The 23,525-nt window shown below is 37.4% G+C and overlaps 5 protein-coding genes across 8 annotated transcripts; 3 read left to right on the top strand and 2 right to left on the bottom strand.

Moving 5' to 3' along the window:
• Positions 1-790: 790 nt before the first annotated feature.
• Positions 791-2,752, top strand: LOC106368340 (protein FAR1-RELATED SEQUENCE 6-like). 2 transcript variants are annotated; one of them, XM_013808269.3, is made up of 3 exons: positions 791-888; positions 1,636-2,231; positions 2,316-2,752. In XM_013808269.3, the coding sequence occupies exons 1-3, from the start codon at positions 882-884 to the stop codon at positions 2,511-2,513; spliced, it is 801 nt and encodes a 266-aa protein (XP_013663723.2). In that variant the 5' UTR covers positions 791-881; the 3' UTR covers positions 2,514-2,752. The 2 variants fall into 2 exon arrangements, with proteins under 2 accessions (XP_013663723.2, XP_013663725.2); XM_013808271.3 differs by having other exon boundaries at positions 804-1,065.
• A 684-nt stretch (positions 2,753-3,436) lies between these two features.
• Positions 3,437-4,255, bottom strand: LOC111197869 (calmodulin-like protein 4). Its single transcript, XM_022691210.2, has one exon. It carries the CDS (start codon positions 4,146-4,148, stop codon positions 3,552-3,554), a length of 597 nt encoding a protein of 198 aa, XP_022546931.2. The 5' UTR covers positions 4,149-4,255; the 3' UTR covers positions 3,437-3,551.
• A 2,621-nt stretch (positions 4,256-6,876) lies between these two features.
• LOC106368342 lies at positions 6,877-9,711 on the top strand. 2 transcript variants are annotated; one of them, XM_048741276.1, is made up of 7 exons: positions 6,877-7,056; positions 7,361-7,516; positions 7,735-7,837; positions 7,914-8,014; positions 8,243-9,079; positions 9,166-9,318; positions 9,423-9,711. In XM_048741276.1, exons 2-6 carry the CDS (start codon positions 7,382-7,384, stop codon positions 9,205-9,207), a joined length of 1,218 nt encoding a protein of 405 aa, XP_048597233.1. In that variant the 5' UTR covers positions 6,877-7,056; positions 7,361-7,381; the 3' UTR covers positions 9,208-9,318; positions 9,423-9,711. The 2 variants fall into 2 exon arrangements, with proteins under 2 accessions (XP_048597233.1, XP_048597234.1); XM_048741277.1 differs by having other exon boundaries at positions 7,039-7,176.
• A 612-nt stretch (positions 9,712-10,323) lies between these two features.
• On the top strand, positions 10,324-14,287 carry LOC106368345 (serine/threonine-protein kinase-like protein ACR4). The gene is made up of 2 exons (XM_013808282.3): positions 10,324-11,010; positions 11,138-14,287. The coding sequence occupies exon 2, from the start codon at positions 11,433-11,435 to the stop codon at positions 14,091-14,093; it is 2,661 nt and encodes an 886-aa protein (XP_013663736.2). The 5' UTR covers positions 10,324-11,010; positions 11,138-11,432; the 3' UTR covers positions 14,094-14,287.
• A 1,049-nt stretch (positions 14,288-15,336) lies between these two features.
• On the bottom strand, positions 15,337-23,317 carry LOC106368343 (eIF-2-alpha kinase GCN2). 2 transcript variants are annotated; one of them, XM_048741274.1, is made up of 29 exons: positions 22,924-23,317; positions 22,760-22,840; positions 22,629-22,688; positions 22,454-22,559; positions 22,203-22,307; positions 21,707-22,096; positions 21,460-21,600; positions 21,301-21,387; positions 21,090-21,176; positions 20,895-21,006; positions 20,567-20,684; positions 20,120-20,174; positions 19,714-19,883; positions 19,255-19,439; positions 18,808-18,956; positions 18,436-18,685; positions 17,974-18,247; positions 17,804-17,897; positions 17,550-17,630; positions 17,394-17,450; positions 17,179-17,310; positions 17,004-17,087; positions 16,826-16,934; positions 16,619-16,755; positions 16,402-16,509; positions 16,103-16,188; positions 15,919-16,021; positions 15,704-15,832; positions 15,337-15,604 (listed from the first exon to the last, which is right to left on the bottom strand). In XM_048741274.1, exons 1-29 carry the CDS (start codon positions 23,046-23,048, stop codon positions 15,494-15,496), a joined length of 3,726 nt encoding a protein of 1,241 aa, XP_048597231.1. In that variant the 5' UTR covers positions 23,049-23,317; the 3' UTR covers positions 15,337-15,493. The 2 variants fall into 2 exon arrangements, with proteins under 2 accessions (XP_048597231.1, XP_048597232.1); XM_048741275.1 differs by having other exon boundaries at positions 21,707-22,075.
• Between the last annotated feature and the right edge of the window lie 208 nt (positions 23,318-23,525).

Here is a 23,525-nt window from a genome sequence, read left to right as displayed (position 1 = left end):
TTATCTATGGTTTTACACTTTTACTTATCATATTTTTTTTAAACATGATTTTACAATTATCATTTAGGAACATATACGTTGGCTCAGCTTTACATGATGATCGGGTTTGTCGGCCTTGCTGTGTTTGTTATTGGTGGTTCGATTGTGCTGGAAAACCCACTTTTATCAAGACTCAAGAGACATGATCTGACCGGTTAATTTGAGAAGTATGAACGTAATTAAAATTGGTCGTGACTCGTGAGTGCAACAAATAATGTCTATTTGTCATGTCTCTGCCATATTATGATTTTGACATCTAATTTTGGGTGACTAATGATGTGAAGGTTTACCCTAGTTTGGATTTATACACCAGCTCTAGCAACATCGATACAAATATTTGATTGTGTTTGTGTGTAAGCTTTTGGGTACTAGTAAGCTATAAGTAACCCTTTTGTATGTTGCTAAGTATACTACCACGCTGAATATCAGGTTGATTTGAATGTATCAATGGTGTTAATACGTGTATGTAGGCTCAACAAATGTCACTTAACGTAAGCATATTATGGAATTAGCTCTGTTAGGGTGTGGAGTTCAACAACAGGCTCACTAATCATGTTTGCAGTTAGCTTAAATCGACCTTGTTGACACGTAAATTAAAGGCAAGGAATTAAAAGGATACGTTAATACATACAGGGGTGATTCTATAGAATAAGGATAATAAAGGGATCGATTTCTAAAAGTATCAAAACTAGTGGACACACCGGTCGAACCGGTGGGCCGGTCGGCGAGAATTACGCTGTAAAAAATCTTTAAAAAGCAAAGAAAAAACACATAACGAGGAGTTATCAGAGGAGGAGAAGCGCACAGTACAAACCATAGAGTCGATCCACCCCATGGCTTAGATGAACGGTGAGTTGACTTCTTCCCAATATTGATCCAATCATCTCTCGCCACGTCATAGGTTTACTGCGTCCCTTGTAATCCATACCCTGAACCGGCACCTTCTCTGTCTCTCCCCCCCCCCCCCCCCCCATCGAAAAACCTAATTCCGCCGGCGGCGAATCCTCCCGGAAAAAAACTCTGACAGTAAGATTGCTTTATTCCTTCACCGTTGTTTTAGTTCCTCCTCGAACATCTCAAGCTCAATACTTTCTTATGATTAACAGAACTCTCCATTGGTTAAAAGCTTGAATCTTTTGAATAGATTCATCTGAAGACGTGCTTAGGCCTACCCTTAAAGAAGGGAACTTTGTTTTTGTATTGTTGTGGAGTCTGTAGAGTTTTGAAACCACTTGTAGTTAAGCTTTTGTCTTGAAGGCTGTTTTGTAAGAAAAGATAAAGACTTGTACTTGTTTTTTTGGTAGATATCTGATGTATGACAAAATTGTGTGTTTTGAAACCATTTGTAGTTAAGTTTTGTCTTAAAGGTTTCTTGTAAGAGGATAAAAACTTGTACTTAGTTCTTTGGTAGATATCTGATGTGTGTCAAAACGTGTTTTAAAACCACTTGTAGTTAAGATTTGTCTTAAAGATTTCTTCTTGTGAGAGGATAAAAACTTGTACTTTGTTCTTTGGTAGATATCTGATGCGTGTCAAAACGTGTTTTTGTCCTCCTGTTGATTGCTTCTCTTTGTGCAAATGGTTGTTCATTTGCAGTGGATTTCAGGATTGATAATGGTGATGCTGATGGGATGATGATGACGATTTCAGTCGAGAACCATAATGAAATGGGTGAAAGCTCTGGTCAAGCAATGATTGAGCAAGACGATGATGAAAACCATAACGAGATAGGTGAAAGTTCTAATCAAGCAATGCCTCTTGAGCAAGACGAGAAGGTTGATCCGGACTCTATCCCTCTGGCAGTTTCTGATATGGCCGAGGAGGAGGTTCAAGGTGGTGATGAGCCTTACGTTGGGCAGGAGTTCGAGTCTGAAGCAGCTGCACACGGGTTTTATAATGCTTACGCTACAAAAGTAGGGTTCGTCATCCGTGTCAGCAAACTCTCACGGTCAAGGCATGATGGATCTCCCATAGGAAGGCAGCTTGTTTGCAACAAGGAAGGTTACAGGTTGCCTAGCAAGCGTGACAAGGTTATTAGACAAAGAGCGGAGACAAGGGTTGGGTGTAGAGCAATGATCTTGATTAGAAAAGAAAATTCTGGTAAATGGGTTATCACGAAGTTTGCCAAGGAGCATAACCATCCTTTGATGCCTGGAAGGGTTCGAAGGGGTTGCATCTATGATCAGTATCCGGTTAGTTGTTGCTCTTATCAGTTGTTATTTGGTATGTTTATGTGTACTGGTTTGATTCTGATGTTGTTTGTTTCTCATTTGCAGAACGAGCATGATAAAATTCAGGAGCTGATGCAGCAGCTAGCTGCAGAGAAAAAGAGAGCTGCTACTTACAAGAGGCATCTGGAGATGCTCTTTGAACAGATTGAGCAGCACAATGAAAGTCTTACTAAGAGAATCCAGCACATAGTAGACAATGTGAGGGATCTGGAACAGAGAGATCATCAACAGAACCAAGTATAGTCTTTTTTTTTTTAATTTGTCTCAGGTTTGATTTAGGAGATAGATCGTCTCTTCTTTATTCCCCCATTCTCTGAGATTCTCTCTCTTAATAAACATTTTTCTTGTCAAAAACAAAAGAGCATGCAACTGTCTTCAAGAAAGTTTTGTTTTGTTTTTCTTATGTTCCAACATTGAGTTTGGTGTAAATGTATATAAGCAGGAGATGGTTTTAAAGCGCTATCAAAATCCTCTGTAATATCCTTCTGCTGGTCGAATAGAGTAAGCTATATATATTATTACTACATAGATTGGAGAAACTTTAACAATCTGTCAAAGAAGATAACTCTGAAAGTGAGATTCAAACCAGCTTGGGAGTTGGGAGTGTTGGCAAAATATTCAAATCTGAATTTTTTAATCCACTTTGCGTGACCATAAACCCATCTTCTTCCAATAATCAATCTTTCATTACATCTTTGCTTCTATTTTGACTCTCATGAGATAAAAACTCTAAATTGGCAAAATATTAAGATTTGAATTTATATATATATATATATATATATATTAAGAACCGAATCCAATCCGAAAAATAATATCAGTCGAAATTGATTAAATATCCAAATATATCCAAAATTTTAATATTTAGAAGTAAATCCGATCTGAATCAAAATATTTCAAGTACTGAGTTTATTCATTACTATATACTTGAATATTTAGTTATCTTAGATCTAATATCTATAAAATATTTAAAATATCCAAAAATTATCAAAACAGCAAAGTAAAATATCCAAAAAGTATCAAAAGATATCCAAATCAATCTATTTTTACCTCTTTAGTTCTATTTTGACTCCTATTTTGCATGAGGTAAAACTCTAAAACATTTGGGAGTGTATACAACACATGAGTGTTCCAAGCTGGCGAAGTCACGTGGCATGCACCATTCATAGTTGTAAGAAAAAAAACAAAGATTGTTTAATGTTTTAACAATTCAGTTCAAGATTAATACAAAAACATTAAATGAAACTATTTACAGAGTAAAAAAGGATAAAATCAGCTTTAATCTTATGATGATCTATTGCTAAATCCACCAGATTTCATCATCTGAAGAAACTCCTTGTAATTGACTCTACCATCACCATCTTCATCAACTTGAGTAATCATCGCTTTACAACACTTTAGAGTTTTACCTTGCTTGAGTCCCAAGGAAGCCATCACAGACTTTAATTCTTCAACACTAATAAACCCGTCACCGTCTTGATCAAACACATTGAACGCATCTCTCATATCCTCTTCCTCTTTCTCTTCAACTATCGAACCGTAAAGAGACTCAAACTCGTTTATGTCTACACAGCCATCTCCATTTGCATCCATCTTTTGGATCATCTGGATCAGATCTTTGTCTGGCATGAAGATTCCTAGATTCTCTAAAGAATCATTTAGCTCTTCCTTTGTGATGCGGCCGTCCCCGTTCTTGTCAAACATCTGAAACACTCTTTTTAGATCCACCGGGTCTGTTCTCAAAGAACATTCCGATTCAGACGGTGGTGTGATCTTGTCGTCGGTGTACCACGAAGGAGGGAAGAGAACTCTAAGCTTCTTGGGAACCAGACAAAGAAGAAATGAGTTTAAAAGATTGTAGAGAAGAAAGACTCTCACCATAACTCTTGACCTTTAAGAACAGAGAACTCAGGAAAAAGGAGCTTTGATGTTCTGTTACACAAGAGAGACTTGAAGTGAACATTGTCTGAAGATTATATTTTATAGAGGGGGAGAGAGATATGTATGCAGTTAATATTATTAATTTGGGAAAAGATCTTTCTTATATAAAATCTTTTTCGGTACAACCGTTCACTAACCTAGACGTTACCCATTTGCTTAGTATTTTAACCTTTTGGAGTTTAGAAAAAAAAAAGTTTCAATGTATTCCAAAAACATTTTCATACAATTTCCAGGACATATTGTAATTGTTTTTGACATGTGTAATAAAGATAGCTAAAACTATTTGTTACTTAAACACTAAAGAGTAAGACTCAAATCTCCAACAAAATACAAAACACTAGTCGACAATTTGGATATTATACTGAACTATAATATGCACTTTCACGTTATCTTTGTGTCAATATACATTTTTAAACATTTTCAAAAAAAATATACATTTTTAAACATTTTGCTATCTATATAAAAGCTAAAAGTAGATTTAGGTGGAGTTTCTGTAGTCTATAAAGAATAATAAAAGAGTAAAAGAGACAAGGTAAGTAGTTGGAAATTTTAATTTTAAATTATATAAGTTGGAGAATACGCGTGAAGAAGGTAGAGAGTTTAAAAATGAAGGATTATTCAATTTTATTTTAGAGAAATAAAGAAAAAAAAATTAATTATTCGTTCCGTTAACGCGTTGTTATAATTGTTGATGTTTGGTTCTTGTCCCCATTTATTGCTTAATAAATTAAAACATGAGTATTAGTGCAGCACTAGAGCACATGTCACCAAAGGAGAGGATGAGGGCCTTTAGAATATGACCATTAGTCATATGAATATTGGAACAAGTAAAACATATTATTTCGCAAAGACATATTGTAAAGTTAGCGTGTAAATACTAGAATCAAGCGAAGCAAATGAAGCGGAACAAACTTATAGTTTAAACTTAACGTATAGTATTAACACTAAGTTATAAATATTTTTGAAAAGATATGTTGAGTGCGTTTTCGTACACTTGTTTTCATCGGTAAAACTTGTATTGGCAACTGATGCTTTGCTTAAGCATAACAAAACTAAACACAGAAATTTTCCGCAAAATTCGTAACTACTATATAAAAACTCTGTGGATTCTGACGGGGTGTATAAACCTGTAAGGGTATCCAATCACACTGTGCGACTACTCGTGTTATAGTTGTCTTCCAGCTCATCCAAAGCCACTACTACTCATGATCCTTGATTCTTACTTGTTATTTATTAATTTTATAATTACGCATCTAATTAAGTATTGTGATAGCATTGAGAAATAATGATAATCGAACTATACTAGTACTTTAACAAGTTTTACTTCGATATCTCTGGCATGATCTGTTCTGAAATTATAGTGGAGGATTGGAGCGCTAATCTCTCAATTCACAAAATAAATCATTTTACTATTGTTCCACTATATAAGCTGGTTATATTGAAAATGGTTTTGGATTTTTGATTAATTAAATATATGATCAAATGCTGATAAACCATGTGATATAACCAAACATACCTTTTTTTTCTGAAACACATAACCAAACGTACCTAATACCAGAATCGGTTGAATTAAAATTAAAGCAAACATAAATATACACATAATGTATATGTATAGATAATAGACTCGTATGTTGTCAATTGCATTTTGAAACTATTTGCATAAGCGTAATAGTTTTGATGTAAATCCTAAATAAACTTTTTTGAAACGAAAAATATATATAGTTAACCACAAACGAATGAAACGATGGTGGGTGAACACAGGGCCGGGCCTGAATAGAAGCCCATCAAGCATGTGTTTGGGGTCCGACGAAAATATAGATATTTTGGGGCCAATTATTTTTCATAAAGAACATGTAGCTCTATTGGTTTGGGGCTTAAAAATTTTTTTGATGGACCCGTGTTCGATTCTCTGCAACTGCATCTTATAATATTATCACTATTTTTTAGAAACAAAGAGCCAAAAATATTTTTTGCTTGTGGGCCAATATTTCTCAGGCCCGGCCCTGGGTGAACAAGTAGTATAGGAGCAACTTGACCATTAGACTAATGTAACATCTGCAACTTAAATATACTTGAAAGAATCAGTTATACACTTAAACCTGAGTATGTTTAGTGTCAGTTCAATTAATCTAGCATGATTATCTGGAGACGATCATTTGGGTTGCATGTACTGAGGTGAGAGCATGCACGTGCTTCTCGTCAGAGACCGTTTTACACAGCCATGTCGTTTTATACAGACGAAAAAATTATATACTCTGGTTATGGATTGTTTATTTATTTCTCAAAAAGAAACTGATCTGTTTATTGTAGTATGGAAATGGTTCATATAGAAAATCTCTCACCATCGAAGCTAACGGTTAATTTTTCATATTATTGTTAATAATCTGTCACTATTATGTATAGTTTTTAAATAATAGTCAAACGGATTGTTAATCATACTTTTACAAAAAAAAATTAAAATTCTAACGGATGGCTTCTCTAGTTCTCGTTGGAGTTTGGACGGTCAACATAAAGAACAATGGGACCAGAAACTGAAAGTCCCACCCATTATACATTACTCGGATTAAACCATAACATAATCCGACTTTGATTCTCCGAATAATTTTTTGTTTTATTTGCTGAAAATAAATGGGCTTTAAAACAGGCCCATATATCAAAACCTCAAAAGGATTTGAGTTTTATCATTACACGACCACATTTGAAGAAGACACAACAGGTCCTCATAAGTGGGCTCTTTCTGTCTGCTTCCATCCCTGCAGATTTCGAAATCGTACTTCTCTTTTTTTTCCCCAGAAATCTTCTCACACTTTCTCGGCAAATTTCCCGGAAAAAGCACCCCCATCACCAGGTATTAGCTTCTTCCCCTCCCCCCATTAAAGCTTCTCTCTTTACGAAAAAGTCGTAATCTTTCGATCTAATTGGGATTCAACTTTAGTCTTCCCTATGTTTTGATGTTCTGTTGTAAACAGTAAGCATTCTCTTTGCATAAAGTTTCCTCTTTTTCAGCTGAGAACTAGTTTCGTATTGCTTCTAGATTTGTAAAATTGGGGAAATCGTTGTGACCGTTGGGGAAAGTCTTGAACTCTGTGTGTTGTAAATGTCATTCCTTTGTTTTTTCAAGGCTCCTAATAAAGTGTTTTGTTTTTGAAAAGGGTGTGGTGTAACGGTAACAGATGGTCAGGAAAAAAGATGTGGATTTCTACTGCGGATTCTCAAGGAAAGAGCTTCAGAGTTTGTGCAAGAAGTATAATTTGCCTGCCAATCGATCAAGTTCAGATATGGCTGAATCATTAGCTTCTTTTTTCGAGGTAGTTATTTTGTTGTTGTTGTTGGCTATTCAATTTTTTTACAGACAAAAGCTATATATGGTTTGAAGATAATCTGGTATCATTAATGTGCATCTTTATGCCTTGTTTGGTAGATAATTTAATATGGTCTCACATCACATGAACTGTTGTTTTCTGCTAATGATGTTACTTGTTTGGGCACCTAATCATGTGTTATTGTTGTATCTAATAATTTGCAGAGAAATAGTTTGAACTCGGTAGGCTTTGGGGTCGCTGGGATTCAAGGTAGCTCGGCTACAACTTCGAGAGGACCAGTGAGTAGAACATGGGATGTGAAAAGAGGTTTGACGAATTTATCTTTGTTGCTTTAAGTTTTCCCTTGTAGCTATTATTGAAGTCTGCGTAAATGTTCTTGCAGATTCATATGGTAACGAATTGAACATAACCAGAGAAGGTTGTTTTCAAAGTACAGTGGCTAGAGGACCAGGCTTTATCCTTGGGGATAGGACACAGTCTCAGGTTCGATTCAATGTAGTTTTCATTGGTTGGTTTTCTTCATTGCGTACAGGACTAATATCGTTAGCTTGTAGTATAGTTTCTCAAATTAAAGAAATGTATTGAAATAGTTGCTTAGATGTTTCTGCTCTTTCTACTTTCTATGGTGACTTCTGCATTTCTTAACTCTCGGCCACTCTTTTGCTTGCCACTAGTTATAATGTTTCTTAAAACGTTTCTGTGGGAATGCAGGAGCGAAATGGTGGTTTGAAATTGAATGAAAAGGGTCCAATGGATCCTCGGCTAGAGAATAGAATGAAAGAGGTAGAGAGTGGTGATAGTCCTAGTTCGTCTTCGTTTGAGTTTCATGTCAGTATGGAAGAGGGTATTAGCCTTTCAGTTGATCTTAATTTCAATCCATCAGACTGGGTTAGTAGCATGACAAGTGAGGTCAATGTATATGATAGTATTCGTCGAAGGAAATCCCCAGATTCTGATCTTGGTACTGATAATGCTACAAAGTGTAAGAAACATAAGAGTTTAGAGGAAGACGAGGATGGGGATGTGAGGAGAGAATCATCATTAAGTCCAGTAATGAAAGACAATACTCAAGTAGCTTCTGATCATCATTCCAATGGTGAGCTGTCTCTAGCACCGTCTGCTATAGAACCGTGTAAGGATCAAAATGGGGTTAACTTGTGCCTACCTGAATCTTCAGGACCCGGCCAGATTGTATCATCTTGTACCGAATCGTGTAGCAAAAGCTGCTGTGTAAATCCAGTTGACTCGGAATGTGTTGATCCACCAGGGAAGAAGTTGACGAGTGACAGTGTCATGGTTGCTGCGGAACAGAATCATCCAGCTGGTGATGATCTCCTTGTTGAAACTCCCCAGAATCCATCCATGGAGAGTTTTCAAAAGGTGGGAGCTGGTTCTGAGTTATCATCATCAGAAGCAGTAGAGGCTTATCCCTCAAACGCACTGTGTTCAGAGCGCATCATTGATAGAGAGGCCACTAGCTATTCTGAATCATTCAAGTTCCGGTACAATGGAGTCAAGAACTGTCTGCCACCAGATGGTGAAGAGCAGGTGAAACATCTGATTTCTAATCTATTTGCTACGACCAATAAACACCACAGTTGCGTTATGCCTTTGTGTTGTTTCTTCTTTCACAGGAAAAGAGCGAAGTTTTCAGTGAGCAGGCAAGGTTAGAGTGACTTGTTTGGATGGTGAAGCCATCCACTGTATTGTATAATACCTGATTGTAGAGATAGTCAAGATGGCCTTTTTCCTCTGACCAAGTGGTTTTCTACTGCTGTTTTTTTGAGGTATGATGGTGTGCTCTCTCTCTCTATATATCATATGAATGAGAGAACAAAAAAGTATGATATTATATGAAGTATTTGTTTTTGGTTGTTGGCTTTACAATTAGGCCATCAAGTATATGGAGAGTTCCTTCGAGAGCATTGGGTCGAATATTACTGAAGGTTTCTTGCAATGACCTAGGGGAGATGTTAGTTTTTAGGTCAGTATGCAATTCTCTTTTGGTTTCGTCCTTTTGAAAACACAATTCTATGTTTGTTATACACATCATTCACAAACCAATGTTGGAGTGGTTAGCTTACAAAACCAATGTTGAATACACCATGTTGTTGAAGTAACCTCCATGAGGATTATATAACCACAAAGTTCCAAAGAGCAAAGCTTCTGTTTACAGACCAGATGAAAGAGTATCCTCTTGGATTGAATGTTGATAAGTTAGTTAAGTAGATGTTTTCAAGTAGAGTCTGTGAGATTCAGTGTCTACAATGTCTTTTTATATGGCTTGTTTTGTTAGCATGTGAGTAGCACGTGACTGGCCAGTGGCAAGTTCTCATCCATTGGATCTGAACCGAAAAGTTGGTTGAGTTTTTGATCTTAGAATCAGTAAAGGTACAACATCAACCTCAAAATTCAATGTTAGAGCATCTTCAAGGGAACTCTATTTTTTCCTCTATAATTTACACTAAAATAGAGTAACTCTATTATAGAGTTGAATTTGCTCCAATGGTTCACTCTATAATAGAGTTACTCTATAATAGAGTGAAATATAGAGTAATCTTATTTTTTTACTCCAAATATAGAGTGAAAAAACAAGAATACTCTATATTTCACTCTATTATAGAGTAACTCTATTATAGAGTGAACCATTGGAGCAAATCCAACTCTATAATAGAGTTACTCTATTTTAGAGTGAAATATAGAGAAAATTATAGTGTAGCATTGGAGATGGTCTTAAGAAGCATATAGAAACTTAAAGACACACAGAGATGGTCTTATTGTGTGTGTTAAAGACACACAGAAATGGTTTGAAAGATGACAAACCATTTCTTTGGGGAGGCACAAGGAGATGAGAAGGAAGAAGACAAAAGAGGATGTCTGGGTCTCGCGTCTCGAGAGACCAGAGTTGAACATCTAAATACGTGCACGAAACCTCATTTACTATTTGTATATAATATAAAGTTTAGAGACTTTCATCTATGTTTTGGGTTTGCTCGAAACCAAACACCAACGGCAACGGCGCAAGTAAACAAACTCATTGATTGGTGTGTTAAACTTTAACTCCAATGTGGCAATAGAGATGGAAACTTGTTACAAAACCTTTTGAGGGGGTTGATTGCACAAATTTGGGAAGAATATGGGAATTATTTAGAATAAAGAAAGAAAGACAGAGAAAGTTTGGTAACAATAACTCCATCATATTAAATAGCTTCACCTACATTTGCCAGTACTCAGAAGAAGCAGCTTTGGTCCGCATTTAATGCTGACCTTCTCAGTACTACAGGACACTGTGATAGACCCCTCCATGACTCTCTCTCTCTTCCTATCTGGAGTTCTCAAGATTTCCATGAGCTAGTCCTGAGTGTATAACTCTAGCTCATACTTTCATCACCCACTCTCTTTTTCTCTCTCTACACTTATTTAGTCGGCAACAAATAAAAAAAACAAGAAACCCAGTTCAAGAATCTTTACTTGGAGAGGTGCTTCTTTCTATTCTTGGAAATTTAGGAGTTTAAATGTTCTTTTTAAGTATGCTATGATTGTTATTACCTTGCGCTCTATGATCTGAAAGTGGTAAGTGATTTTGTTTTTGTTTTTTTGCTGCAGAGGAAAAAGAGAGACAAGAGGTTTGTTCACATGGTTGTCTGAATTTTCCACTTCAAGATTGTTTCCTGAATCTTCGGAGACTTGTCTTCTTCTCATGGCTCCGTTGATTCTTTGACACTAGTTCATCTCTCATTGCTTGAAATTTCAATTCTCTTAGATGTTGCATGCTTCTTTGATTGAAGTGAAGAAAGGTCTCAGCTATGTGGAGGTTCTTGTGACTCTCAATCTATGGAATGTCTCAGAAAGGGAAGAGAGTAACTAAGAAGCGTGTGGGTTGTCTTTTTCTGAGTGTAGGATGAGAATGTGTGAAAGGAGAGCAAGGGAAGGTTGGAACCTACTTGCAAAGCTTGTGCTTTTCACTAACCTATGGCATCTTGTTTCATCTCTTGGCTCAATGTCTTCAATAGCAATCTCCTATGGAGAAGGTGGTTCTGTGTTCTGTGGTCTGAAATCTGATGGGTCTCATCTTGTGGGTTGCTATGGATCCAACGCAGCGATCCTCTATGGGACTCCTGCTCATTTCCAGTTCATTGGTTTAACCGGTGGAGATGGGTTCATGTGTGGGCTTTTGATGCAGTCTCATCAGCCTTATTGTTGGGGAAACAGTGGGTTTATTCAAATGGGAGTTCCTCAGCCAATGATCAAAGGTGCTGAGTACTTAGAACTTAGTGCTGGAGATTACCATCTCTGCGGTTTGAGGAAGAGTAGCAACATTGGTTTTTCTTCTTCTTCTTCGTCTCTTGTTGATTGTTGGGGGTACAATATGACTAGAAACTTTGTCTTTGATAAGCAGATTCACTCACTCTCTGCTGGCTCTGAGTTCAACTGTGGTCTCTCCTCTAAGGACAAGTCTGTTTTCTGTTGGGGCGACGAGAATAGCAGCCAAGTCATCAGTTTAATCCCAAAGGAAACAAAGTTTCAGAAGATTGCAGCTGGTGGATACCATGTCTGTGGCATTCTAGACGGGTTAAACTCCAGAGTTCTCTGTTGGGGAAAGAGCTTAGAGTTTGAAGAAGAGATCTCAGGGAACCCAACCGCAGCAGACAAGATTCTTGACTTACCACCAAAAGAGCCACTCTTAACTGTTGTTGGTGGGAAGTTTTATGCTTGTGGAATCAAACGGTATGATCATAGTGCAGTTTGTTGGGGGTTCTTTGTGAATAAGAGTACAACTCCTCCTAAAGGAATGGGCTTCTATGATCTTGCAGCAGGGAACTACTTCACTTGTGGAGTACCCACAGGGAATGGTATGCCGCCAGTTTGTTGGGGTCTTGGTTTCCCTGCTTCTATCCCTTTAGCTGTCTCACCAGGACTGTGTAGAGAAGCTCCTTGCCCTCCAGGGAGTCATATACTCGGTGGCCCTTGCAAATCTCCTGGCTCTCATGTTTGCTTGCCGTGTAGTTCCACTTGCCCTCCTGAGATGTATCAGAAGAGTGAATGCACAGAGAGATCTGATCAGATTTGTGCTTACAACTGCTCCACTTGCGTCTCTCCTGACTGTTCCTCCAACTGTTCTTCTTCCACTCCATTGAGTGGTGACGGCAAGCCAAGAGGGAAGTTCTGGTCATTACAGTTACCTATTGCAACCGCAGAGATTGGCTTTGCGTTGCTTTTAACTGCAGTTGTCTCGATATCAGCGGTTTTGTACGTTCGGTATAGGCTGAGGCATTGTAGGTGCTCAGAGAGTGATGCAAGGTCGTCCAAAGACTCAGCATTCACGAAGGATAACGGGCGTCCGGATCTTGATAAGTTGCAGAAGCGCAGAAGGGCTAGAGTGTTCACCTACGAGGAGCTGGAGAAAGCTGCAGAAGGGTTTAAAGAAGAGTCAATAGTAGGGAAAGGGAGCTTCTCATGTGTCTACAAAGGTGTGCTGAGAGATGGAACCACTGTCGCTGTGAAGAAGGCCATAATGTCATCAGACAAACAGAAGAACTCAAACGAGTTCCGCACCGAGCTTGATCTGTTGTCAAGACTCAACCATGCTCATCTCCTTAGCCTTCTTGGCTACTGCGAAGAAGGAGGAGAGAGGCTTCTTGTTTACGAGTTTATGGCGCATGGCTCGCTCTACAACCATCTTCACGGTAAGAACAAGGCCTTGAAAGAGCAGCTAGATTGGGTTAAACGAGTCACCATTGCTGTCCAAGCAGCTAGAGGAATCGAGTACTTGCATGGCTACGCTTGTCCTCCTGTCATCCACCGTGATATCAAATCATCAAACATACTTATAGATGAAGAACACAACGCTAGAGTTGCTGACTTTGGTCTCTCCTTGCTTGGTCCTGTTGATAGCGGCTCTCCTTTAGCAGAACTGCCAGCTGGCACTCTCGGTTACCTTGACCCTGAGTATTATAGACTACACTATCTCACAACCAAGTCTGATGTCTACAGCTTCGGAGTCTTGCTTCTCGAGATCCTGAGCGGAAGAAAAGCTATTGACATGCACTATGAAGAAGGGAACATAGTGGAATGGGCGGTTCCTTTGATCAAAGCTGGAGATATTACATCAATCTTGGACCCGGTCTTGAAACAACCAACTGAGATCGAAGCTCTGAGGAGGATAGTGAGCGTGGCTTGCAAATGCGTGAGGATGAGAGGGAAAGACAGACCGTCGATGGATAAAGTGACAACATCACTGGAGAGAGCTCTCGCGCAGCTGATGGGGAACCCGAGCAGCGAGCAGCCGATATTACCGACAGAAGTTGTTCTTGGGAGCAGCAGGATGCACAAGAAGTCGTGGAGGATCGGTTCAGAGAACACTGAGTTTAGAGGCGGGTCGTGGATAACTTTCCCTAGCGTGACATCGTCTCAGAGGAGGAAGTCTTCAGCGTCTGAAGGAGATGTGGTGGAGGAGGTGGAGGATGAAGGAAGGAAACAACAAGAGGCGTTGAGGAGTCTTGAAGAGGAGATAGGACCAGCTTCTCCTGGACAGAGCTTGTTCTTGCATCATAATTTCTAAAAAGAAACTAGTGTTTTCTCTCTTGACATATATAACTTAAATCACTCTGATGTATATTGTGTTTGCAAGACATGAATGTAACAATGAGAGAGAGACTCTTTAAGGAAGAATGTTTGAAGGTTTTTTCTTACTAATTATATTACCAAGTTCCTTTGTAATTGTTACACTTAAGTTAAAGATTTGGTCATACTCAATTTGTGTTCTCACTCGTATACTTTCTTGAGACTCAAGATTGCTTGCATTTATACGGAATCTAGCAGAGAACTAAGCCTAATGGAATGTGATAAGAGTTAAATATTTCTCAGATTCTGCAATGGCCTTAAGCGCCTGCGGAGAGGGTAATGGGAGCATACAATGAGAAAGAAGAATATACCAACACTAAACCTAATGGAATATGATAAAGAGTTAAAGCTCCTTTTTTGAGTCAACAACCAAACGTATACCTCAAGTAACTACAACCTCCCAGGTTAGAAAGTTTTAGTTTATTTTAATGACTAACTAGAGCTTGATGTATAGGTGTTAATTTTAACATTTTTATAAATTGTTTAGTGATATTTCTAAACACATAAGTTATTTAGTTATTTTAAGTTTCCTATAAATTTATCCGGATCTAGAAAGATCCGAGTCCAAACCCTGTCCGAAAATTTATAATATTTAAATAAAATTTACTTTTTTAACCTAAAAATCCAATACAAAAAAATGATCTATATCCAAACGGATCAGTTAAATTCTTGTCATGAATGAATCAATTTTATTCAAAGTTCAAACTTGTGAAATTATTTTGGTTAACATGTAAAATAAATATTGTTGAATTATTCTGATAAATATAATTAATGAAGTAATTAGAAAGAGTAAAAATAGAATGTAAAAGATGTAAGAAAAACACTTTTAAAAATAGATAAATTTTATTTTGTACGATGTAATAGATGAAACCGAATTAATTAGAAAAATCAATAAATGAAGTTGTTATAATTGTTAGAAAAAGTGGTTTTAATTAGTTTTAAACAAATATATGTAAAAAACATTTAAAATTAGACAAATATTATTTTATACTTCAATTTTAATAGAATATATATTATAGCAAATTTCTCTCATTCTTATTGGAAGTATTGATATAAATACAGATTATTACAATATTAAAGTTAAAATTAAAAGTAAAATATCACTGAAAATATGTCGTAAAATATAAATTACATACTTATGTTAAATATTATATATATATATTTAATATTAAACAATCAGATTCCTAACCATTTTCTTTAACTATTTTGCAAGAGAATCAAACAACTAACCGAGACCAATATATACAAGATGGTGAATGATCAAAAACTGTGATCTGAGTGTAAATAATTTTCATCAAGCAAAAGTGAAAACAAAAGTTAGATCTTTCTTTACTCTCTTTAGCTCCAAACGGAGGGGTTTCGAAACTGAACAGCCATTGCAGCCAGCAGGAATCTAACAAGTTCTTCTCTTTGTACCACTTTCTCCTTCTTCAACTCAAGGTGCCGAACCTGCAAAAGGCAAATGTCCAGAGTCGTTGTCACAAGTTTCTTCTAAGTCAAATGGTTACTAAGGCTTAATCACAGGTCGTGTTCTTTTTTTTTTCTTACCTTTACAAACTCTATTTGATTTTGAGTCACACCAGGCTCTGTGATAATCACTAGACATTTGATTTCATGTTCGTTTGCATATTCATACTGCTCTGTAAGACTTGGATCAGGTGTTGGAACAAACTCAGCCTGCCACAATATTATTAGATGTTAAAACAAATGGTGTCACCAACCCATAAAATGAAAAGAAGAAGAAAAAACATGCAAGCTTTTACCTTTATACTTTTTTCCCATAGCTCCGCAACTAGTTCCATGCGCTGGACCAGTAAACCGCCACCTCCTCTTGAACAAACAAGTACACTGGTGTTGACTTCATTTCTGCAGCTCAATACAGATTATGGATGAGTTAGGTTCTTCCGTTTTAGATCATGAAAAGAGATGCAGAAAGTAACAATGCACCTAACAGGCCTTAGATCCATAGGAAGATGCTGAAATATTGTCTCCAGTGCAAGACTGACGCCAACAGCACCAGGGAGATTCATTTTCTGGATGCCGTAACAGAGAAAACGTCAGTAATCAGTTTTACCATTTCATAGTGATATCATTTTATAAGAGGTTAAAGATTCATTCATTTTCTCGGTTTCAGCTATCTATTTGTTCAAAAACCTGAAGTATCTTATTTATATTAGTAATCATAATCAATGATAGATATCCTAATTAATTTTCATGAAAGATAAGCGTACTTAGAAAGAACTTACATATTCACGATCACACACTTGATGAACCAAATAATCATAACGACCACCAACAGCAAGTAAAACGCCATCATTAGATGTCCCAGTGCTATTTTCTTTGGTTAAGAAAACCTGGCAAATCGTATTAGTTCGGGAGTTAGCAAATTAGCTTTGATACTGATAAACAGAGATTTGTCTTATAAATATTAGACAAACATTCAAAAGCTACATTCTCTTGTACCTGAAAGAACAAATTCCGGTGATAACTTTCGGTAGGTGGCATCAGAGGATCAATATGAACATGTTCTTCTATTCTCCAGATTCTCAAGTAGGTTAAGAGGTTTGACAACTCATCAAGTGCCTTGCGTGTAGGTCTATCTGCAGCGAAGTGAAACCAATAATATAATCAGGTACACAAATTTATAGGAAGTAAGAGGTTAGATCGAACCAGCGCGTAGAGCCCCCCTTAAACGAGGAAGTGCTTGATCTGCAGCTCCACAAAACCTTGAAGCAACAGTCTGAAGCCTATTGACCACAGCTTCAGGTAACTTCAACTCCTGGCAAGCAGAAAATTTCGAGTAAGACACATAAAACTACAATTTTGATTTGTGATATGATTATCAAACCTGCAGAAGTTGACGCCTTATGAAAACCCATTTTAGCTTCCTCTCAGATGACTGAGGACGTAAGGATCCCATCATGGAAAGAAGCTTCAGAACAGGAAAAAGAAATGGTTAGGACACTAACAAAAAAAAGCCATTGAAACAATGAGCCTTATCCTTGAACTAACAATAACCATACCTCTGCAACCTTTCGCCTATGCTCTGCCTTTATCCCTGCCCAAGACCAAATCGCATCCAGCAAATCTCCATGATTCAAATGAATATCACAAGATCCACGATGAAAGATGTGGGTTGTGATGTCCACTATCACCTGCAAAGTTGGTAGACTCCAACAATATTAAAATGGAGACTGAGGCTATCTATATTTTTAATGTTTGATAAAGAACTTCGAACCTTGAGAATTTCTGCCTCTGTCAGAGATGTTGTACCTCCAACAATGTCAAAGTCCGCCTATTAACAATCAAACGTCAAAACATCTGTAAGCACATGCTCCTTATCACAGAGAAACTAAAAAGGTAAAATGGGAAAAGGAGTGACCGAGCACAATACCTGAAGACAAGGATTTGGTGGAGAGTGGCCAATTGCTCTCCTGTAGACATGAGAAATCTCATATCGCTTGAATGAGGATTTCTGCATTCCAAAACCAAAGTATGTCAGTACGTGTATTAGCAAATACAAAGTCTCTTGTAAACTAGCATTCAAGATTTAAACATATTTACAACTTGGGATCATGCTGAGCACTTAAATCCTATAGAAAAACACACACAAGCAACATTAGAACCATATAAAGAACAAAACTGGACCTGATTTGCGCTGATCCAATGCACAAAAGGCAGTCGTAGCTCATAGCATAGTTCAAGCATATCTCCTCCATTGCTCAAAAGTTTTACAGTTTTCCTTCACAGGTAAAAAAAGTTGATCAAAAATTTAATTTGGGTGTCAAATAATGGAAACTAGTAAGTAAGATGTATACCTGCTATATTCGGGGCAATCACTAAGCAAACGCATTGGGATGACCTCTAGATGTTTCGCACAATGCTGCCTAAAGACTTCCTTTGTGATTTCAACAACATAATCACGAAGCTCCGTATCCATCTCAGTGTACTGAACATAACTATCATCTGCACAAACTCTTGATCCACTAGACTGATGGCACTTCGTCTCCAATACTTCTTCATCAAATATCACATTTACTACTCTATCATAAACACTTGAATCTTCAGAAGTTTGCATTATTCTTAGGATATCTGAAATTCAGAAAAGAAAGGGTTACTTGATGTTGATGCTCATCCAAAAGAAGTCAAAGTAAAGGATACCACTTTGAGGTCATAAAAAACAGAACACACAGACTACTAACATTGACTAGACCTAGAAAGATCAAGACTATGGTGTAAGAGAAAAATAACATATAAACTGGTGGCAGTAGAGAACTCACTGTCCAGTAACTCAGATTCCATTCGGGGAGGGAATGCATGCCGAAGAAGTTCTGTGGCAGAGGGGCGATTAGATGGACTTGGAGACAGCAAACGTCGCAGTAGAGAAGCCTGTTCGGGAAACTCATTTACCCATTTGAGAGGTAGTTCTCCTTTCAGCTTTAAATTAGTTAAAATAACGTGCCTCTCCATGGCGGTTCCAAAAGGGTGCCAAAGTTCGAAAAACACAACCCCTAAGCTATACATGTCAGCCTGTAATTCAAAAACATCATTTAGAAACAAAGAAGGAACAAAAATTCATTGAGTAGCAAAATAAAAAACATATTCAAACATTTCTTGGATGAAAGTCAGCTAAAACACCAACAACTACCAACCTTTTCATCGATCTTAGGCCAGCTTTGTTCAATTTCAGGTGCTGTGTAAAAGTAAGTACCAGCTTGACCAGTACTATCAACTCCGCTTCCAGCCACATCCGTAGAGAAGCCCCCATCTTGATCCAACTGTTCGAGCTTCAAGAACTTTGCTGACAAGGTTAAAAATGCATGTATTATTTATGTTTTCCATATGAGAGTCAAATAATCCCAATATAATGAAATGACTAAGTTGATTCGTTTAATCCAAGACTTGAACAATATAGTTGGTAAAACTCATAAGTCTAATATGGTCACCACTTAAGATAATAGAACACACAAAAATCTAGCATGGCAGTGAACCTGCCTTTGTTACACTATTAGAGAGCTAAACCTAACATAGAGACGCATGTGACCACAAACATACAAAAAATTTAAATTAAAAGAAAAGCATTAAGCATGGAAGCATACCAAGACCAAAATCCCCAATTTTGACATCATTCCGGGCGTCAAAGAAAATGTTGTTAGGTGTAAAATCTCGATGAATTATCCCTTGTCCATGGATATGAGCTAAGCCTTCGACAATTTGGCGAATTAAATGCCATGCAAAATCTTTGTCGAAGTGATTATATGATTCAAAAACCTGCCGCAGAGTCCTTGAACATAATATGAAACAAGAGAAGTAAGAAGGTAATATACAAACTCTGAACAAAAGTTATACTACAGAAAATAATAACACACATAAATCTACTGATCCGCAAACTGATTTCATATAAATATTATACATTTTAAACATTTTACTCTTCATAAATATGTAACTGAGTAGGCAAAGACAATAAGAAACTTAGAAATAACTTACATAAATCACAATGCCTAGGATATGGATGGAATGAAACCATAAGAATTTAATTAAGATTTTAAACCATTTACCTGGGACAATACTCCATTTGGATATACAGATAAGTAGACTCAAGCTTATTGTCCTGCTCAGGAATTTCAGTTGACACCGCACCTGAGTAGCTGAACATTGAGCTCCCTACAGTTTTTGATCCCCAATTTGCGCCAGCATAAGGATCAGCAACCCCTGATTCGAACCAGGCCTATTTCCATCAAATATAGAATCAGTATCAAACAGAACATAGGCAAGAACATATCACTATGACAGCAGCAGAAATTCCATAAGATAGATGCTGAAACAATGAACATTATGGTGAAATACGGACAGATACAATATGTACTGCGTAGGTACACATGGCTGATGTCCAATATGCACAAATCTCACTGAGTGTAGTCATTGATAAGTAGAAAGTAAGGATGAGCATAAAAGAACCTTTACCTGATAATAACGTACAACATGCTGATGCTGCAAGCGGGAAAGTGTTGCTACTTCTCTGAGTAGCTCACAACAAGCAGATACAAAAAAAAAATTAGCATCATACTCTAAACCATCCAATAAAAGTGTAAAATGCTCAACAGATACAACGTCAATAACAGCCTATAATAGAGTTTTAAAAAGCCAATGCCATAAAGCCTTGTTTGCAGCATAGATAGTTGCAAGCAAACAAAGCTTGCAGCAAAAGAGAGATCCTGATGAAGAACATGTTAATCCGCATATCTCCTACTCCTACAATTGCTAAAAGATTATAGAAAGCCTTTGCCATATGGCACAGTATTTAGCTGATGTAAACACAGAAATCACCCAAGATGGTACATAGACCTTCAAATTGCTTTATGTAAATATTTTCTTCGCAAAGGCATTCACTATGAACAATTTTTCCCTTACCGAACTATCCGGTTGTCGGCAGGTATCTCTTTGTCCTTCAGTCGAATTTTCTTGACTGCATATTGTCTTCCATCCAATTTATTTTTGCACAACACTACGTGACCAAACCCACCTTGACCTGCCAACAAAGTGTTTTAGCATAGAGAAAGAAGAATAATACCTATAAAACTGTCCAGATGTGAGCATAACTTTAGCAATGGCTATGGTTAGTGTCTTATTAGCCCTTGTGCAAAGATGGTATTGAATTTGACCAAGTTGACATCATCTCACATACATATATCCACATTCGAAACTAAAAGGAGAAAGAAAAGCACAATGGAGAATATACCAAGGGGTTTCAACTCTTCAAAATCATTAAGATACCGCGAACTTGGAAGTGACGCATTTGCCTTGCCAAAATCAGAAGGTTGCTCCCAAAACTGAGGAACTCGGGTTGAGGCCTAAAAGATAACATCGATGGGATGCATTATTTGATATTCAAATAGATAAATAGTAACCACTAAGTGTGCCAAATGATACGCACCATGTTTTGATTGAATACATCTTCAAAAGTTCTATTGAAGTCTGGAGATGGCTTGGAAGCTAAATCTAACACCCCTTCAGACAGTATCTGATGTTGTTTAAGAAAACTATAACCATTTAACAGGAGTTGAGGGAAAAAAAGGAAGAGTTTTCCCTAACAAAATGAAAGCAATACTGAAAACTGAAATTTCAAATGAATGTAACAGACTTACACCAAGCTGATGCAGTTCATCGGTTATCTGAGGCAATGCCTCAGCCAAAGGCCCTTTGGAAGAGCAAGCAACTCGGAGTAGATGGACCTGTAGTAATAAAAGAAAACGCTTAGATCAGAGATACATTAATATTTAATAATGTAGAGAAAAAAACAATACCATTAATAGATCTTGCTTGCTAATTTGAGGCACTTGATCTTGAGTTGAGGAAGCAGAAGACCATGACTCCGACTCACTTTCGGATTGATTGTTGTCATCATCAGTTGTATCATCTTGGATATTTGATCTGAAAAACGATTTCTGAAAAAATGAAACACTTCCATTAGACTATTCTAAAGTAGTGTCTCATATGTATCTTTTTCTAAAAATCAAGGGATTAAGATGAAACAGATAGACATCCCCTCACCTTCTTCTGATTTTGGATAAATCCATCTTCAGTAGAGCTACTTGAGTCAAAAGAAGAAGTGCTTGTATCATCAACATTACCCCCTTCAAGAGTATTTGGTTTCGCAATAGGAGAAGGGAATGTAACTTCTTCTTTAGCGTGGTCTTCAGATCGCTTCAGACTCTTGTCCGGCTTCTCATGCAAAATTCTTGAAGCTTCTAGTGGGCGTGGTTGTACTGTAGAAACGACTCCTCTATTTTCATCTAGATTCAGACTCCAATTCCTTGAATCTTCCAATCCACTAAACAAGTCTATAAAACCATATACAAAAGGTCCAGCAGAAAAGGGTTTTGCTTTAGGCACAGCTTCCTCAATGAACTGAGCGCCTGGCTGTGTAGTCAAGCATGGAACCTTCAGAAGAAATAATTACAATAAATTTACAAGAACAACCAATGCAAAAAATGATACCCTGAATCAATTACTGTGGCATAACAGCATTTTGGATGAACATACTTACAGATTCCTCATCATGACTGTCAGGAATGATTTCGGATAAAAACTCTTGAGCAGCCTCCACCAAGTTGAATATCATAACCCGACCTTCACGAGCATTGGAACTTGCCTACATATAAAAATATATACTTTTGAGTATCTTATGTCAGCAAAGAGCACATGTGACTAAAAATCATTGCTCATAGACTTCATAGTCCAAATCTGAAACTTCTATGCACAATAAAGAAAATGTCTTGATTTGCACAAATAACAAACCTGGTCCTGAAGAAGAGATAGAAGCTTCTCCGCATCAGCTGTTGTCAACCCTTGTTCCGGAGTAATCTGCAGCTTGGGGCACTTGTAAGGATACCCCGGTAAGCATCTACAAGAAAAAATCTAATCAGAACAACAACTTAACTAATGTCATAAGATTGAGAAAGAAGATACACACCTAACTAAAAGCGTAGCGGAGATGTCAGTGTCCTCATACCCCATATCTTTAGAGTAAGGCCTGCTCGGATAACAATGAATCATCACAAGAAGAAACATCACAGCACGTAAAACACTTGAATGCAAACAAACCTGAGTTTAATAACTATTTGAGGAGGCGAAGTTGAGCTAGAAGAAGAGACGACTTTGCAGTCTTCCTGAAATATCGCAGACCTGAAAAAAAAAAAACAAAAATCAATCATCACATTGCCTTTGATAAATCTCAATTCATCCGAAACGAAAGAGATAAACTTTACAGAGCAGTGATCTCCTCGGAGAGAAGTTCGTTATCCTCATCATCGTTAGATCCATGGTCCTTCAGCTGACCTCTTCTCCCGCTATGACCTCCACGTTTCTTCTTCTTCTTCGTACTCCGACCCATTACTCTCCCCTAAACTCAATCGAAAACCCTTCTCCTCCGATCCTCAACGGAATCACCACTGCTAAAACCCAAAACCTCTTCTCCGTCTCTCTCACAGCTGCCGCTAAGCAATCTCGATCTAAGAATTTGAAAAACTACGGATGAGTTTCCTTTTCTACTGCGTAGAATTGCTGTCGATGGATCAGTTTATATGAGTCTGACTGATGAACAAAAGCATCGGCTGCTCTTTCTTCAAAGATGGCGCCAGTGTACATCTCTTTCTTTCTCCATCATAGAGACCCTCTAAACGGCGGCGAAAGTTCTGACTCAATAATGGGCCTAGCTATATCCAATAGTCTATGAGTTCATTTTAGGCCCATAAGCCTTACAGCTAATTGTTTTAATGCAATTCTTTTGTTCAATGAAAGAGTATTATTCATTATTTATCTTAATTAATTTGGAAATATATAAAAATTAAAAATTTTAACAATTTTAACA

This window comes from Brassica napus, chromosome A9 (assembly GCF_020379485.1).
Source record: "Brassica napus cultivar Da-Ae chromosome A9, Da-Ae, whole genome shotgun sequence".
Classification (NCBI taxonomy): Eukaryota; Viridiplantae; Streptophyta; class Magnoliopsida; order Brassicales; family Brassicaceae; genus Brassica; species Brassica napus.
The sequence above is the reverse complement of the archived record's forward strand: the minus strand, read 5'-3'. Positions and strand labels throughout refer to the sequence as shown.

Coding starts and splice junctions, on each gene's coding strand:
- LOC106368343 (XM_048741274.1), bottom strand. CDS start 23,048: ATGGGTCGGAGTACGAAGAAGAAGAAGAAACGTGGAGGTCATAGCGGG. Junction 22,308..22,453: donor TATCTCTTCTTCAGGACCAG/GTTTGTTATTTG, acceptor TTTTATATGTAG/GCAAGTTCCAATGCTCGTGA. Junction 16,935..17,003: donor TAAGGCGTCAACTTCTGCAG/GTTTGATAATCA, acceptor TCTGCTTGCCAG/GAGTTGAAGTTACCTGAAGC.
- LOC106368340 (XM_013808269.3), top strand. Junction 2,232..2,315: donor GCATCTATGATCAGTATCCG/GTTAGTTGTTGC, acceptor TCTCATTTGCAG/AACGAGCATGATAAAATTCA.
- LOC106368342 (XM_048741276.1), top strand. CDS start 7,382: ATGGTCAGGAAAAAAGATGTGGATTTCTACTGCGGATTCTCAAGGAAA. Junction 7,517..7,734: donor CATTAGCTTCTTTTTTCGAG/GTAGTTATTTTG, acceptor AATAATTTGCAG/AGAAATAGTTTGAACTCGGT. Junction 8,015..8,242: donor GGGATAGGACACAGTCTCAG/GTTCGATTCAAT, acceptor GTGGGAATGCAG/GAGCGAAATGGTGGTTTGAA.
- LOC106368345 (XM_013808282.3), top strand. CDS start 11,433: ATGAGAATGTGTGAAAGGAGAGCAAGGGAAGGTTGGAACCTACTTGCA.
- LOC111197869 (XM_022691210.2), bottom strand. CDS start 4,148: ATGGTGAGAGTCTTTCTTCTCTACAATCTTTTAAACTCATTTCTTCTT.